At 40.0% G+C, this 18,924-nt stretch overlaps 1 protein-coding gene across 1 annotated transcript; it reads left to right on the top strand.

The window, feature by feature from the left end:
• Window positions 1–386: 386 nt before the first annotated feature.
• On the top strand, window positions 387–15,421 carry LOC150079637 (polyprenol dehydrogenase-like). Its single transcript, XM_090383152.1, has 7 exons — window positions 387–573; window positions 6,834–6,941; window positions 7,500–7,571; window positions 7,729–7,830; window positions 13,296–13,503; window positions 14,638–14,827; window positions 15,233–15,421. The coding sequence occupies exons 1-7, from the start codon at window positions 387–389 to the stop codon at window positions 15,419–15,421; spliced, it is 1,056 nt and encodes a 351-aa protein (XP_090239278.1).
• Window positions 15,422–18,924: the final 3,503 nt, after the last annotated feature.

Here is an 18,924-nt window from a genome sequence, read left to right as displayed (position 1 = left end):
TCGAAGGGTAATGTCAACAAGTGTCCTCTCTCTTCTCAGCCTTCAACCATACACGTGTTAACTACTATACATATGTAAGTTCCAGCAACTTTCGTGCATAGTAGTATACACTAAAATCGTGTTTGGGACATGATAAATAATTCAAATAATTGCAATTTTCCAGCTGCTCGCTTGTATTTGCATAATTGCAACGATGCTGATGATCATATCCAAGGAAAACGTGTTCTCTTCAAACTCAGCAAAATCTCAGTCCAAGTATAATACGTACGGATAATGCGTCATCATGTTGATGACGTCCTTGGAAGAGGAGAACAAGGATGTGTTCCTTATGTTTTTATCCGACTAAAGGCTGGAATAAAACTTCCTTTATGTTCGCTTACTCAATTATGGTTGGGAATTTTGCCGTGATATCTCAGCTTACCGCATCTCCTTCTGGAGCAATGGGTAACTCATCTGTCTCAGTAAAAGATTATATATATTTGTATTATAAAATAGTTTATATGTTGCTTCATTCATTCTATCGTACAATTAAACAACTAATATGTTCTTCTGGAGTGGATGTCATGAGTACAGGTAAAGTATAATTCCAGAGTTTCTTCCATTTTAGATTTAAGAAGTTGATCTCCGTGAAACGTTGGCTTCTTTAAGACTAGCGCGAGGCAATTAAGGTGACGAATGAAAGGTTCAGACAGTTTTAAAATTCACTGCTATTTCTTGGAAAGAAAAAACCATGAGCGTGGTCTTCATTCCCGAGATTGATTAACTTGGTCGATGTACTTTAAAATCCAGCTCATTTAGTCATGTATGTTTAGATGAATATGAAGTACGCTGATATAAGTGCCCAAAAAAAGTATAGAAAAACACTCCCCCCCCCCTTACAGATGTATGAAACGGTGCGAATGAGATGGATACTACTCTTAGAGATGGACGCCACCCTAAGAGGAGTATGGGGAGGAGATGGACGCTATCCTCGAGATAGACACCACCCTAACAAAAGAGGGGAATAGTTCTCTTGATGTTTAAAAGTGTGTGGGCAATAGCAGAGATACTAAAAACGCCAAATACTTCCGACATAAATGTTTATATTTAGAATATAAGTATCAAATGTTGCAAAAGAACTGGAGAGTTTATTCCATGGATATGTAATAAACTCTCCATTTTAAATAAATAAATCATTAATAAATAATCTAAAATAAACTTAATAAAATAAGTAAATCGTTCTTCCCTATGCAAAGCCAACTCAATATACACTGGTGTCCAAAATTTAAGGACCAGGCATATCAAAAGAACCTCGTGAGGTACAGAAATGAAGAAGGAAACAACATCGACACAACAGCGGAAACAAAACAGTACAGAGGGACGTACTCCAGGAATATGAGGGAATTCAGTCTATTGCATTAGTAGAGGCATATGATGCAAGAAAGCAAGCTTATGCAGCATCAGCCAAAAAAAAAAAAAAAAAACTTCCACTTCACTCCTCCGTTCGCTCGAAATACATGTCCAGTTGAGCCTTAAATTTATTTAGGCTATCAACTTCCACAACAAGGGATGGCAGTCTGTTCCACCAACCAACCACCCGCTGGCTAAAGGCAAATTTCCGCACGTCTATCCTACATCTGTCTTTCCTCAATTTGAATTTATGCCCTCTCAGGTGATTATTCTGAGCAAGAGGAAGAATCCCATCGGCATTGAGCATGCTCAAACCATTCAAACCCTTATACACCTCTATCAGATGACCTCGCCGGTGCCTAGTCTCCAGTCTCTAATTTGCAAAACTTAAGCCTTTCTTCGTAAGAGCACCCCTTTGTTCCATTCACTAATCTTGTTGCCCTTCTCTGTACTCGTTCCAGCAGCTCAACATCCTTCTTGAAATGAGGCCTCCACACCTGTATGCAGTACTCAAGGTGCGGCCTGACCATTGCCTTATACAAGGGAATAATCACCTCCCTATCCCTGCTAGAAAACTTCCTGTATATCATTGACAAGATATACATGAATTTGCAGCCCGTCTGCACTGCTCAGAGAATTTCATATCTGCCTGCACAATTACCCCCAGGTCCTTCTCATTCTCTACCACTGTCAGTGTAGTACCACAGAGTTGATAAGTTGCTCTGGGTTTGCTGTTTCCCATATGTAGTACTTTAAGAATTTATTATAGTTACACACAGAGCGTACAAATAAAGAAGAAATATATGAGCTTTCGGCTATATGGTAGCCTTCATCAGAATTAAAAATACATGAATGGCAGTTGGAATGAAGATGTGCACTGCCAGGTGCGTGAGACGCGAGGTTTAATTGTTTGTTGACGTCTGTGGCTGTGACGCATGATGACGTGGCCAGCGCTTGTCCAATGACAGAACTACTGACTCTGTGATCGGGTTGACTTGGCAACCACTGTTCCTGTTCAAGGATTTATCCGAAGATTTTATATTTAACGATTCCAACCAGGTACGTTTTAGGTAATGGTGGGATCTGTCTACCACCACGACATCGCGGTGTGGGTCGATGTCGTGGTGGGTTGTCCAGACATGTTCGGCGATAGCTGAGTGTTCTATATCCGCTAAACGGATCGCTCTTTTGTGCTCCGAGAGACGTTTCTCGAGTCGACGTCCAGTCTCTCCAAAGTAGCAGCTAGTGCAGTCACGGCAAGAGATGCGGTAGACCAAACCGCTCTGCAGAAGGGTGGGGACAGGTGTTTTCACGTTGGAAATGAAAGAACGCAGTTTCTTGCCTGGGAGTTGGATGCACTTTATTCCGTGCGTTCTCAGGATTCTACCGATCTGTTGTGACAGGTTGGGGTAGTATGGGATGAATGCCCTCGTGGATGGCTCGTCACTGTTGGTGTTGTAGCTGGTCGTCACGATGTCACGTGTCTGTAGATCACACCTGTCGAGGACATCAATGGGGTAGCCACACCTCGTAAGGTCTACTTTGACCCTAGTGACCTCTTTGCGTCTTTCATCAGCGGAGCTGGAGTGTGTCCAGGCGCGAGTAAGCAAGGTTCGGGCAGTGGAGAGGAGGTGGCCTCGCGCGTGTGCTGACCGGAAGTTGGTGAACTGGCCAGCACACATGGGCTTACGATAAACTGTAGTCCTCAGGTATGTGCCTTCACGTCGGACAAGTGTGTCTAAATATGGTAAGGAGTTGTTCGACTCCAGCTCAATCGTGAATTTTATGAAGGGCGATAGTGAGTTGAGGTATGATAGAAGTCGCTGACCTGAGTCTCTAGGGATGACCACGAACACATCGTCAACATAGCGACACCAAAAGGCGATGTGATCTGGTGCGTGTGCAAACGCACGTCCCTCTAACTCCTCCATCACGATGTTTGCTGTGACCGAGCTGACAGGGGAACCCATGGCCGTGCCATGTATCTGCTGGTAGACTGAGTCATTAAATATGATCGCACCCCCTGTTAAGCACAGTCTGAGGGCGGCGGAAATGTCATCGGGTGTGAGACCAGTTCTTTCGTTGAGGGTTCTATCATTGTCCAAGAGTTGTTTTGCACAAGAAATGGCAAGTTCCACAGGGATGGAGGTAAAGAGCGATATGACGTCGAACGATGCCATAACTTGATCCTGCGAGATGGATACAGTGCGAATCCTCTTTATGAATTCAACACTGTTGGAGACGGTGTGGGTGGTCTTGCCAACTAGAGGAGAAAGAAGTCTCGAGACAAATTTAGACAGCTCGTAAGTCGGTGATCCACAGCAGGATACAATTGGTCTCAGTGGTGTGTCTTCTTTGTGCACTTTCGGTAGGCCGTAAAACCGTGGGATCTGACATCCGGAGGCACGGAGGTGATTACGGGTTGACTGTGTGATCTTCCCTTGTTTCAGCCAACTGTTGATGAGGATATTCACCTCTGATTCCCATCGTTCTAAAACTCTGTTGGGGTTGATGGTCAGGGGTTTGTATACGGTAGTATCCCGTAAAAGTAGTAGCGCTTTCGCCATGTAATCAGTGTGATCCATTACAACCGTACGGCGGCCTTTGTCTGCCTGTAGAATGACGATGGACGAATCCTGTTTCAATGCCTTGAGGGCAGAAAACTGTGTACGGTTGAGGTTAGAAGAGACGGGGCGAGCACGGTGTAGAACTGCTGCAGTCTTCAAGCGGATTGTGTTGGCTACATCTTCTGGGAGGCGTGATAAGCTGGCTTCCACACCTAAGGCGATGTCGGTGATCGGCGGGTGCTTAGGAAGAACGGCAAATGTCATACCAAGAGTCAATAAGTTTATTTGGTCCGCAGATAACTGTTTGCTGCTTAGGTTCAATACGAAGTCCGTGGAATTAGTGAGAGGGGTATTACGTTGGCTGCGAAATTGACGGGATTCATTAATCAAATTACAAAACTTACGTTTCTGCCGGGCACAATAAAGATCTGATTCTCTGACGGCCTGGTGACATAAAGTGTTGACCACATCGGTGTAAACGGGATCGGGAATACAGTTTATCGTAAGCCCATGTGTGCTGGCCAGTTCACCAACTTCCGGTCAGCACACGCGCGAGGCCACCTCCTCTCCACTGCCCGAACCTTGCTTACTCGCGCCTGGACACACTCCAGCTCCGCTGATGAAAGACGCAAAGAGGTCACTAGGGTCAAAGTAGACCTTACGAGGTGTGGCTACCCCATTGATGTCCTCGACAGGTGTGATCTACAGACACGTGACATCGTGACGACCAGCTACAACACCAACAGTGACGAGCCATCCACGAGGGCATTCATCCCATACTACCCCAACCTGTCACAACAGATCGGTAGAATCCTGAGAACGCACGGAATAAAGTGCATCCAACTCCCAGGCAAGAAACTGCGTTCTTTCATTTCCAACGTGAAAACACCTGTCCCCACCCTTCTGCAGAGCGGTTTGGTCTGCCGTGACTGCACTAGCTGCTACTTTGGAGAGACTGGACGTCGACTCGAGAAACGTCTCTCGGAGCACAAAAGAGCGATCCGTTTAGCGGATATAGAACACTCAGCTATCGCCGAACATGTCTGGACAACCCACCACGACATCGACCCACACCGCGATGTCGTGGTGGTAGACAGATCCCACCATTACCTAAAACGTACCTGGTTGGAATCGTTAAATATAAAATCTTCGGATAAATCCTTGAACAGGAACAGTGGTTGCCAAGTCAACCCGATCACAGAGTCAGTAGTTCTGTCATTGGACAAGCGCTGGCCACGTCATCATGCGTCACAGCCACAGACGTCAACAAACAATTAAACCTCGCGTCTCACGCACCTGGCAGTGCACATCTTCATTCCAACTGCCATTCATGTATTTTTAATTCTGAAGAAGGCTACCATATAGCCGAAAGCTAATATATTTCTTCTTTATTTGTACGCTCTGTGTGTAACTATAATAAATTCTTAATGAATCCAGAGCGCGTAGGCCTGTTTCGTTATGTAGTACTTTACATTTGTCAATGTTAAACTTCATTTGCCACCTCTCAGTCCATCTGCTTAACCTTTCCAGATCCTATTGCAGCAGCATAGCGTCAGTAGCGTCCTTAACAACCCTGCCAACCTTTGTATCGTCTGCAAACTTGGATATTAAGCTTGATATACCATCATCAATATTATTTATAAATACAGAAAACTGCAATGGACCCAACACTGAACCCTGGGGGACTCCACTGATAACATTAGTCCACGATGAGCAGTGTCCATTAATTACCACTCTCTGTCTTCTGCCACTCAACCATCCCTTTATCCATAGCAACAATTTGCCACCAATGCCACACTGCTCCAATTTGTGCAGCAGTCTTCCATGTGCAACAATATCAAAAGCCTTTCTAAGATCCAAGTATATAATATCAAAGTTATTCCCTGCATCCAGTTCTTTTGTGACTACATCATAGTATCCAATCAAATTGGTCAGGCAAGACCTTCCCTTAACAAAACCATGCTGTGTCTGAGCTATAACTGAAGTCTTGTCTAGATGATCCTGCAGGGCTTCTTTAACCAGTGCCTCCATTAATTTTCCTGGAATAGAAGTTAAACTCACAGGTCTATAATTACTTGTGTCAGCCTTTGTCCTTCTTTGTGAATTGGGGTCACATTTGCACATCTCCAGTCTGTGGGTACCTCCCCTGAGTCCAAGGAAGCTCTCATAATTATGGCTAACGGATTGCTTACTTCCTTTGCTGCCTCCTTTAATATAACTGGATAGATCCCATCCACGCCATGTGCCTTTCTTGTATTTACTTCAACAATTTCTCCTCCACTTTACTCTCAATTATTACAAGATCATCTAGCTTACTGCCAGAGTTGAATACACCTCTGGCATTCCCCTCGCTGAATAACTCCTCATGGGTGAATGTAGATGCAAAATATTGATTTAGTTTGTTAGCTAACTGAGCAGGATCATGAACAGTTGACCGTCGATATCAAGTGGACCAATTTGATTCATCTCCTTCCTTCCAGACCCCACATAAGCAAAGAACTCCTTGCTGTTTTTCTTTGCATCCCTTGCGAAAGATTTGTAGTAATCTGCCTTATATTGCTATAATATAATTTCAATTCCTGTTTAGTTTCAAATTCACCAATCATGTGAATTTGAAACTAAAAAATTTTCAAATATAAAAATGTCGTCTGCACTCATTGAGGTGAAGACGACCCATGAGACTGATAATGGCGTCGACCAACTGCATTTTTGAACAATGGTGCTTTCGACAAAATGACACAGACGTCCATTGGTAGCTGACCCAAAAGCCGTAAACTTTTAACACTAATTACGTTCATTTTGGTCTTTAATATTTTTATACATTTCCAACAAGTTCCCTGACAGCATTATCCAGCTTTTAATACATTGTACTTCTAGAATTAGGCAGACAGGATGGTCGAGTTGCAGTAGTAACAGGAGGAACTCAAGGAATTGGTTTGGAGGCGGTGTCGATGCTCTTGTCTCATGGAATGCACGTAATTATTGGTAAGATCTTATATTTAACATTGAACTTATTACGTTACATTAAATCCATCGTTTACAACTAATTTGCAGTTCTATAAATTGATGTATTGCGTGAAGAAATATTTCTCAACTACTTCTGGCGATTGTTTGAGTGAAAAAACTTCCTTTTGAGAAATATGGCGACTTACAATTTCTTAACTGACATCTTACAGAACAAATATAGAATTTATTTTCAATATGTTCTATTTTAATGAATTTACATTTTTAATTTTCTTCACCACATATAAAAAGATAGCGTTACGTCATGGATTGACAGCTTGAGTTCGTAAAGTTCTCTAGAGATGGCGCCACAATACATTATTTCATATATTGTACTCGTGGTTGTGGTTTTCTCTAGCGGAGAAAAAAATAAGCTTTGCACTGTAACGCCATCTGTTAACAAAATCTAGAGTCACGATCCATTTAAAATAAATTCCATCCGGTAGCAATTTTTATCCAGTTAGTAAATTGTAAATTGCTATTAATTTTGAAAGTAAATAACCTGTTTATTTTATATATTATTATCGTTTCATTTTTAAGGGACTGTAGTTTCAGAAGAGAAATACAAAAAAGTTATCGAACAACTGAAAAATAAATTTCCTGATTCTAAAGGTACGCAAATAATTTTAAACTGTATAAATTTATTGTGATTTTCTGAAACTTTATTTTCTTTCGTAAAAATAATATTCCCAAAAGAATGTAGTAATCCAGTAATGAAATTAATTTCTTTATTCGTCTTTTCTAAGCTTTTGTGTTTCATATTTTTCAGTGGAAGTGTGGTATCTTGATCTGTCTTCTATGCAATCCGTGAAAGAGTTTGCTAACAGATTTCAAAAATCAGGTCTTCCCTTACACGTGCTACTAAATAATTGTAAGTGTTTCTATCATATCAAACTATTTCTTATTATTATATTCGATTTCGATGCTTGTCTCGCAGGTAATTGATAGAGGGTCATCAGATCAGAGAAGGGTTGGAAGGCAAGGTATTTTGAGAACTGCTCTAAAGATATAATAATAACATGATCTGTATGCAAATGACACGTTGATGTATGCATATTAAATATGTAATTAAATATTTACAAATTGGGTCGAAGCAACTATCTTCAAGCGTCAGTGTAACTTATCTGTAAATTGAATGTACGAGTGGTTGTTTTAATATTTTCTGGATGAAAATCCCAAGTTTTGAGGAGAAAAATCCAACAAATACTCGTCTGATAGCTGTAATGAAAGTCATGAAGTGACAAACAAAAATGTTCATTAAAACAACGCTGTCGACTGTGTTACTCGTTGGGCCTTAAGCATTTAGCTTAAATTTACACTAAGTCGCCAATTTATTAGGTATAATTTCTTCCCTAACAGCATCGCATGTAGTAGTGGCAAATGATGTAAACTAGCAAGCTTATATATCAGCTAATGCTTATATATCAGCATTAGCCAAAACACACACACACACACACACACCCTTCATCCATCCCTACCCTTCAAGAATCTGTCTAGTTTTTCCTTGAATTTATTCAACCCATCCACTTCCACAACAACACATGGAAGCCTGTTCCAACAATCAACCATTCGCTGGCTGAAGGCAACCTTCCGCACATCTGTCCTGCAATCATCCTTCTTCAACTTAAATTTATGCCCGTCTAAATGTGTTTATTCTCAGAAACTGGAAGAATGCCATTAACATTCAGCTTACTCAATCCATTCAAGGCTTTAAACACCTAATTCAGATGGAGACTAGGCACCCGCCGGTACCTAGTCTCCCGAATCTGCAGTTTGCAGAAAATAAAGCCTTTCTAGGTAAGAGGACCTTTTTGTTCCTTTCACCAATGTGGTTGTCCTTCTCTGCAATCGTTCCAGCAGATCTATATCCTTCCTAAAGTGTGGGCTCCAGATCTGGATATAATACTCAAGATGCGTCTTGCCCGTGGCCTAGTACAAAGGGATAAACACCTCCTTGTCCCTACTAGCAAAGTTTCGGTATATCACTAACAAAACTCAATGAGCTGTACTGCCAACTCGTCTGCATGGCTCAGAGAATTTCGTATCTGACTGCACAATTACCCCCAGATCTTTTTCATTTCATTTCCTACTACCCTGAGTGTAGTTCCATACAGGTGATAAGTTACTCTGAGATTACTGTAACCCATGTGCAGTACCTTGCATTTGTCAATGTTAAACTTCAACTCCCATTTTTCAGCCCATCGACCTAATTTTTCTAAATATTGTTCAGTAGCATACCGTCACTACTGTTGTTAACCATTCTGCCCTGCCAATCTTTCTATCATCTTCAAACTTTGACGTTAAGCCTGATATATATACCTTCATCAATAATTCTAATAAATATTGAAAACAACAATGGGCCCAGCACTGAACCCTAATAACATTAGTGTCCATTGATAATCACTCTGTCTTCTCCCAATTAACCGTCATTTATCCATAGCAGTAACTTGCCCTTAATGCCACACTGATCCAGTTTATACCGCAGTCTTTTATGTGCAACAGTATCAAAAGCCATCCTGAAATACAAGTACAGTATATGATATCAAAATTATTTTTGCATCTAGTTCCTTGATTATTGCATCATAGTAACTTTGCAGATTGGTTAGACAAAATTTCCCCTTAACAAATCCATGCTATGACTGCAGTATAATTGCATGTCTATCTACAGATGGTTCTGCATTACTTCTTTAACCAGTGCCTCCATTAATTTCCCCGGAACAGAAGTTCAACTAACAGGTCTGTAATTACTCGTTTCACCTTTTGATCATCCCCTCTGTGAACTGGGGATACATTCGCACACCTCCAGTTCATAGGGACCTCCCCTGAATCCAAGGATGCTCTCATAATTATGGCTGTTTGCTCACTTTCTTTGCTGCCTCTCTTAATATGATTGGATAGATTCCATCCACCCCAGATTCCTTTTTTATGTCCATCTTCAACAATTTCTCTTCCACTTTCCTTTCAGTTATCACAAATTCATTTAGCTCCCCGTTGGAGTTTGATAAACTTCTGGCATCCCCTCCCGTAAAGTATTCCTCATGTGTGAATGTAGATGCAAAATACTTATTCAACTTGTCAGCAACCTGAGCAGGATCATCAACAGTTAACCCATTTACGTAAAGTGGCCCAATGTCAGTCAGCCCCTTCTTTATACTGTTAATATAAGCATAGAAGTCTTTGCTGTTTTTCTTTACATTCTTTGCCAGAGACTTCTCATAATCTGCCTTATCTTACCTAACCTTCTTTGTTACTTTTAACAGACTAATTTATATCTACCATAGGCTTCTGCATTACCTGATACTTTATATGCATCCCATGTACTTTTCTTCTCTGCCAGATCATGATAACCTGATAACCAGATCAAGAGTATTACTCCCTGTAGTTGCCCCTCGATCATGCTGCTGTAGAAAACAGTCATCCAAGCAATCCTCAAAAGTCTTGCTAGTGTGTGAGTAACCAACCCAAAAATTCCAGTCAACATGTAGAAAGTTAAAATCCGCCATTATAAGATATTCTGATAATTGGCCCAATCTTTTCTCTGTACAGTTGTTCGTTGTACTGATCAGCGTCGTTGGACCTATAACACACTCCTTCTGTCAATTTTGTTTTCCCAGCGCTTATGTTACATCAAATTAACTCAACATTGCCCTAGTCACCCATATTGACTGAATGCATTGCTTTAGAAATAATATACTGCTTAACTAAGAGCATAACCCTTCACCCCTCTTGTCCTGACTGTCCTACCTGTATACATTGCGCTCCCCACATTCACATTCAATATCACTTATGTTTGAGTGAGATCATGTCTCTGCTCTGCATTTCACGTCTTGACCAGCAATTCAAATTCAACAAATTTATTTACAATCTTCTTAGCATTAGTGTACATGCACATGTTCTTATTCTCAGTTACACTTACACAGCTCATGTGTTTACTAGTTTCATGACCTTCAGCAGTTCCTGAAATCCCCAGCAACTGGTTTTCCAGGCCCCTGCTCATTCCAATAGAAACAGTGCAAGAATCACTTTCATCTCTGCCTGCGGCTCTAGTTAATCTATTAGTCTGCGTATCCTCACAAACTAGCAGTTTTCCGAACCACCTAACATTGCCTCGATAGCATCAGTAAATCTTCTTGCATCCTTTCTATTTAAATGTATCCCATCCCTGTAGAAGCAGTCTCTCCTATCAACAAGCACAGGCCAAGTTGAGAAAAATTCTACCCCATGAGCCTTGCACAATCTCTCGAGGGCCGAATTGATCGACAAGGCTCTCATCATATTCTCCCTTCTATCGCGTCTGGGCAGAATTGCAGACACTTTCAAATTCAAAAGTAATTCTCAACTTTGTTTTAACATCGCCATGTACTTGTTAAGTAAATCTGAAGATCTCCTACTCTTAATATCATTAGTGTCAACGTGTGCAACAATATCACCTTTTGCGCCCTTAATACATGATATCTACTCTACAATGTCATCTACTTTTGCCCCTGGCAGACATACCCTGGTCCTGTTCCACCTATTCTTTTTTTGCAGAATGTATTTCCCGTTTCCCTAACAATAGTCACCTACAATAATCACCTCCTTCAGGACCAGTGCATTCTGCCTTAGATATTGCTACTGTATTGACTGATGCACAAGAGGGAACTCTGGCGTTGAGCTTGGCAGCTGAGAGCTTGAGGACGCCCCCCATTTTAATTTCTTCAACGGCATCTACACTACTCTTCAACCTGTCATAAATGTTCATCAGAACGCTGAGTTGGTGCCTAATTTCTTCACGCTTTCTGTACCTAGGACACACACACAAAAAACCTCCTCCTTGGTTGTATCAATCCTGTTACAGATAGTCCGGCAAACATTTCACAAGTTGCACATTTTGTTAGGCTGTGATTCGTAGAAGAAAGGCCCTTCGATTCTTCTTCTCCGAGCGCAGCATTCCCGCTGCTTTAATATGGAGAATAGTTCTCGTTTAAATTAAATTTAATTGCTCAACAATGAAAATTAATAAAATTAATGAATTTAATTGATTTATTGAAAATACTACACTAAACTGATTGAGTCCTAAATTCAGTGATACGTATTGCGTTATCTTATTTTACATTGTATGTCTAGTACTACTGCGGAGAGACTTTTCAATAACCTGTGCAATGGTAACCGAACAGATATTGCAAATTGAAAACTCGTCATATCTTGTCACTGACAAATAATCACACCCGACAGCCGAACCGGGTTCCACTCCTGTCATCAAAAAACGATAGGGTACGGTAAAAGTGGGCTCGAAGAGCAAACAGCACATAGGAGAACTGGATAAAAGCTGCATGGTTTGACTAATGCCGGTTCTTGCTGTTTCACATTGATGGGAAGACTAGAATATGGCGAAAAAGGCATCATAATTCCATGGACCCATTCTGCCATGTATCATGATGCAGGGGGATGGTGTAATAGTGTGGGGAGTTTAATGGTACACATTGGGACTGTTGAATATCATTAATATCATTGGAGGATGCCACACGTTATGCAGAAATTGTTTTAAGCCAGATGCATCCCTTCATGGTTGTGGCATCCCACAAGGTCAGAATTGCATAAAGTGGTTCCAGGGCCTGTGCGATGAGGCAGAAGGAGCCATTCGGGGTAGAAATGAGAAGCTATCCAACTTGCATCAACAATGGGAATTGAATCCACAGAGCAATCATCCATATGGCATTCTGTCGACACGAGTCCATGCTATGATGAATACTAACAGTTCTGGGGGATAAAAGGAGACATATTTAAAATTAGGATACGTGTATAAATAAAGTGGCCACTCAGTGACAAGTGGAGGCAGCTTTCCAAATGAGAAAATAGAGTTTTTATTTTAAAATTTAAACAGAAAATAAAACATTTATTTTAAAGTTAACCACAGTATACTTCACTTTCAGCGTCAATGCGATATTGTACAGTTAAGTTGTTAAAAAGTAGACGTATTCCACAGAAGACTTATTTTGAAAGATCTTTCAAGAAAGCACCCAAATTCAAAATGATTATGAAATCTTTTCCCGCTTTAAGAAATATAATCTGAAAACTACAGATCCTACCAAGGAATAAGTTTTTGCACAGTGTCATCACTAGGTTACTAATTGTTGATTAAAATATTCCAAAGAGAGTAATAGAAAATTCCCCAAACTATTCCTTGGTGGATTATGTTGTTTTTGACGTAGAGGTTGTTCAAAATTGGATAAGTATTTATCATATTTTTGTATAACAAGCAACTGATATGTTTTCTAATGAGTTTTCCTTTTTGTCCATCTTCTTCTAATTGAAACCAATTCACTAACAAATTTCTTCAATTTTTACTCTCTGCAGCTGGCATAATAAGTGCTCCGGTCAGATTAACAAAAGATAACTTTGAATCGCTTTTTGCCGTCAATTATCTGGGTCACTGTCTTCTAACGAATCTTCTGTTACCATGTTTAGTCAATGGAAGCTCGGAATTCAATAGTGGAAGAATAATAAATGTAGCGTCGTGCACACATTACAGCGCAGAAATTAATTTCGATGATTTGCATGGAAGGTAAGGTTTTTCCTAATGATCTGGACATTGCGAATTTATTTCCATTTTTATTATATAAAATTTTGCTGCACATAGAATTCATCTAATATTTAATCCGTCATTACTTCTCAAGTATGTTATGAAAAAAGACTATATAATAAATATACGCTGCTCTACCATTAATATGGTAAATTTCTGCAATCTTTATTTGCAGAAAAACCAATACCTTTAGCTTTATGAAGGCTTTAGTCTCTGTGGAACAAACTCAGCGTTTTGTAAATGTCTTCCAACATTTTCCGTTAATCGGCTTTCAAAGCGGCCACCAGTTCAGCTCTGTATTTTGCATCTGTGCTCTGGGCTGGCCACTCACCAACGCCCATCTCCTCAAGGCAGTCCTTCACAAGGCGAGTAATACAAACTCAATTCCTTATTTCTTGCCACTTACACCAAACACTCTTTCTGAATGAACGGGTACTCGATTTTATGAGTTAAAGCTGGTACTCCTCAGTCTATATGATTGCAAAACACTCTAGAATCATCTCCAATCCTCTATAATGTTGAAACAATACTCCCACTTTTCTAGAATATTCTACAATAATCGACAATGTTCAGGAATCTTCTGCAATGTTCTACCACATTCAAGAGTCTTCTACACCTTTCTGGAATATTCTGAATATTCTAGAAATTTCTTAAATATTATTTAATTTTTTTATTTTTATGCATAATAGAAACCATTTTAATAAAAATTGGTAAACAAGTTGGTCCTCTTTTAATAAAAACTTTGAAAATTAAGATAAATGAAACTTGATTCCGACTTTAAGGTTGGAGAGTGTAAGTAACTCGTTATTGTCCAGGACCTCTAGATAGACCTCATGGTTTTGTGAAAAACAAGCAATGGTTCCAGGTCAAACCTGGAACCATTGCTTGTTTTTCAATGGTTTGAAAATAGTTTGCCCTAGAGTATGTTTGTTTCTTGATGACACGTGGGTGGGAAGTGACTAACTATCAACGGAGGGGTGTCCGGATATTAGGGCAGTGTATATTTTCATCGTATATAATTCTTGTAGTCTACTCTTCACATATAAATAACTAATACTGTAATTTGTATCCAAACTCTCTTCTTATTATGTATATTTTTTTCATCTATCACTTTAGGAAGCTTTATTCCAAGTACTCAGCGTACTCACAGTCCAAACTGGCAATTGTTATGTTTACCCAATCACTCGACCAACACTTAAAGAAATGTAACTATAAAGTGACAGCAAATTGTCTTCATCCTGGTATTGTAAACACGAATATTTTTCAATATTTATGGTGGAGCCCTCTTGTTGTGTATCTTTTGAAGGTAGGTCCCCTTCTTGTACGATAAGAAAAGTTTAATTAAGCGATACTCTTAATGTTGATGCTTTCATATATTAAAACATACACTGAGTTGGCTTTGCTTACGTAATACTCCATGATCCATACATCTTGTCATCCACAGGCTGTATTATGGTCCATGAGATGTGGACAGTGTCCTGTGGAAGTGCTACCCCTGCGTTGCACAACTTGTCCAGTAAAACCCGCACACTGTCAAGTGGATGGTCTTAGAATCTTATGTCCTTTGTCAGACCCGTACATTTGTACACAAGGTGTTGCCAGTGCAAAGCCAGCCCACTGTAATCCAATTTGACATGAACTTTTCAACATAAACAGACCAAATGAGCTGATTATATCTTCAGGTACTTTCATCAATAATCTTTATTTCCAGAATCCACGAGAAGCAGCTAAGACTCTAATTTTCGCTGCCCTTTCCTCTGAATTAGAAGGCGTAGGAGGGAAATACCTCGAAGATTGTACAGTGGTTCAACCAAGTAGGTATTCTCAGTGCAAAAAATTACAAGAAAAACTATGGAACATAACGTGGGAATTACTGACTCCATGGTCTGAAAAAATATAGGGCATACTGTGTGACATTTGTCTATCAAAATACAATAAAATATTCTTCTTTCTTGTTTTATATTAATTAACAAGAGAATTCCAGACTCCAAGAGAATGCTCGCATTCTCTTGGAGGCTGGAATGTCATTAGTATAAGTTTGGTGAAGAGAAAATTTATGAGCTAGATCTGAAGAATATGGAGGATGGGGTACTACAAGAATGTTTTGGTTTTGGTGGCATGGAATCCTGCCGTTGCATGAATTCCAATTCACAGTGTAGTAAACAGGCTAAAAATATAATTATCACCCGGTGTACAAGTGTTAAGTAAAGATTGAGAAGAATTTTAATTAGTCACCTCCTGAACTTTTATGACATAAATCCTTACATACGTCACTCTTGGTTCAAATCTGTTTTCCGCCATATTATTTACGATTCGCCATATTATTTCCTGCTAGAACGAGTCTTGAAGGTTACTCAAGACTCGTTTCACCAGGAAATACAGTATAACAGAATATAAGAGGAAAGCAGTTGTGATATTTCTGTTATTCCTGAATACGAAAATGAGAATTCTTTTGTGGTCTTTTATTTGTTCGATGGAAGTGGAAGCCACAAAAAAATTGTACCACAATTGAGGGAGTTGGTTAAAAAATAGTTATTTAAGAAGGGATTTTTAATTTTTAGTGGGTAGATTGGATTCGTTAGTGAAGACGGAACAGAGGAGGTGCATTTGCTTTTTATTGAGGTGATATTTAAGTTTTTAGAGAGGCTGGAAGAGGATTTTTAGAGGAGCCCGGGAAGTGGTTCAAAGATTCAAGATCATTTAGATGTGATCAAGCCCCTGATCACATCTAAAATAGCTTTCCGTTATAATCTTTGAGATGATGACATCTTTGAACATCCTTGAACTTAAAATAGCCTTGGGATGCATAACATCCGAGTTAAATAAAAGCCTTCCATTGCATAATCTTTGAGCTAAAAATAGACTTATTCACAATATTTGAGGTCGAATGTCGAATCGCTTAATCATTGAGGTGAAATGGCCGACACAATCTTTGAGTTGAAAATAGCTTTCTATCACATATTATTTTTGAACTAAAAATAGCTTTCGAACACACAATCTTTGAGCTGAAACTAACTTTGCATCACGTAATCCTTGAGGCAGAAATAGCTTTTGATCACATAAACTACTTGGAGGTCAATCCACTGCCGTAGGCATGAGGATAAGATAATAAGTTGTCGGTAAACTTTCGAGTTTTGGTCTGCATAATCATTGCAATGGTCCAGAGCTCAGATTTTCTGCCAGATAAACAATTATCCGACAACTTCAGGTCATAAATTACAGAACGTCTACCCTTATCTATTGGAATTATTACGTGAATATACAAACCAACCGGTTGGGGCTTCATCCAGGATGTAATTGATATTCATTTCTCGTTAATTCTGCCTTAATTCTCCTAAATTTTGCATTCTGATGTTCATCCTGGATTAGTTTCTATACAAGGAATGGTATTACAGCATGGCGATGCGTTGGATAATACGGGAATGTCTTTTTGTACCACTCGTGAGCAATCAGTCCTTCTAACAGTTGGTTTATCACTACAAATATGCACGCCAAATTCCAGGTGGTGTTGCATCCTTCGAGAATCAGGTTGGCCCCCAAATAAATTGAGATTTCCGCCATGAAGTGCGGACACGAGACCAAATCGAACCAACCTCCTCTCGGTATGGTATGTTTCAACGTTACCACAGAATCACCTATGGGAGATAAATCAAAAAATTAGTCATGAATTGCTTTACTAACATAAAATCAACTATTAAAAATATGCAGTTTTGTGAATAATATTTTCAATTCACTAATTTTATTAATATAATGAAACCAAAATATGGTTTGACTTTTTCTCGATCTGTATTACGTGTCATTCGTGTGATGGAAGATTAGAACTTCCTGGCAACTACTCCAGAGGTCCCAAAAAGATGTGACTCTCTGATATTAAAATAATAAAAGAGAATATTATTATTCATATGGGGACTAATGATATTAAACGTATACGATCTGACGATTTGTTGGAAAAATACAGGACCATGCTGAGGAAATTCCGCGAGCTAGGCCACAATGTCTATGTGTCTGCAATTCTGCCCAGACACGATAAGAGGGATTATATGTTAAGAGCCTTGTGGATTAACTCAAGACTCTGCAAGGCTTTAGGGAGGAAATTTCTATCAGCATGGCCCACACTTGTAGGTAGAAGGAATTTGTTTTTTAGAGACGGGATACACTTAAACAAAGGTGGTGCAAAAGTTTTTGCCAGTATTATTGAGGATACCTTAAAGGTTCAGGAAAACTGCTAGTTAGGGGGGATGTGGGTAATACTGACACGCGTTTATCTGATAATATTGGTCACAGTAACTGTTGCACATACCTCAAGAGCTCTTATCTGCTACCCCAACTGAACATATTATCTAGATGGTCTGGGGGCAGAAACGTTTCAAGTGAGCGGGTAGCTAATGCCAGGGAAGAGAGCCTAAAAAACTTCAAGGGTTGTGTTAGGGTTGTTAAATATACAAGAACATAAGGTATAAGGTATGTTCGTGTCAGACGGCACCTGGGATTTCTCCCATCTCCGCGTGTGTTTCGCTGTATCGAGGACAGTACACTGTCAAGCCAGAGACTTGAAAGTGTGTGGGTCGTGTCTGTGCAGTGTGATATGTTGTGCCCATTGTTTATCCGGCTTATTGGCCGCCAGGCCCCTAGTGGGGCCCGACGTTGCCCATACCCTGCCACGTGGAGGCTAGCCGGGTGTATCCAGTATCACAACAATTTGCTCTGGCAGGTCCTGCCACCTAGTTTCCTGGGATTTCAGTGGCTAGGGCCTATTTAAAAAAAAAATAATAATAAAAAAAAAAAAAATAATAATAATAATAATAATAATAATAAATAAAAAATAAATAAAATAAAATAAAATAAAAGTTTATGCATTTGACATTAATGCTTAATGGGATTGCTGTTAGGAAATCGCTGGTTAGGGTTGAACACTAAAGAGATGTGTTAAAGGCCAAATAGGTCGGGCAAAATTTTGATGTTATTAAATTTAGACATGTAACGCTAGATAAAAGCTGATAGTGTTAGATATCTTAGAGATTTTCACAAAACCGGTAGAATTTAGACGTTGGTTATAATTTGGCGGCATTGTTAAGGGGTGTACTCGGTCGATTTAGTGAGAGAGAGGGGGAGGAGATTGAAGACTGGGGAGGAAACAGATAGAAGAATAGGGACGGATAGAGTAGGCATCCCCAAAGAGGTCAGTGGAGACGAGCCCCACCAGGCGAAATATGGGGGGTAGGCAGGGAGGAGAGGAGACAGAGGTCCATCTCCTCCATTCCCTGCCTGGGGATGGGGTTTTAAAGGGAACCAGGTTAGAGTACCCAGTTCGGATCGCCAATGGCGTGTTGGCAGCAAAGCCGCAGAATGTCTTCGTCGGTGTCTTGTCCAAGGAGTGTCGAATCCGGTATGAAGGTCCAGCTG

The sequence above is a fragment of the Mastigoproctus giganteus genome, chromosome 10 (genome assembly GCF_048544385.1).
Source record: "Mastigoproctus giganteus isolate SK-2022 chromosome 10, ASM4854438v1, whole genome shotgun sequence".
NCBI classification, from domain to species: Eukaryota; Metazoa; Arthropoda; class Arachnida; order Uropygi; family Thelyphonidae; genus Mastigoproctus; species Mastigoproctus giganteus.
The sequence above is the reverse complement of the archived record's forward strand: the minus strand, read 5'-3'. Positions and strand labels throughout refer to the sequence as shown.

Bases quoted from the DNA above. Each gene is read 5' to 3' on its own strand.
- LOC150079637 (XM_090383152.1), top strand. From the start codon at position 387: ATGGTTGGGAATTTTGCCGTGATATCTCAGCTTACCGCATCTCCTTCT. The intron at 574-6,833 runs GTAAAGTATAAT...TTGTACTTCTAG, and splicing joins AGTGGATGTCATGAGTACAG to AATTAGGCAGACAGGATGGT. The intron at 7,831-13,295 runs GTAAGTGTTTCT...TACTCTCTGCAG, and splicing joins ACACGTGCTACTAAATAATT to CTGGCATAATAAGTGCTCCG.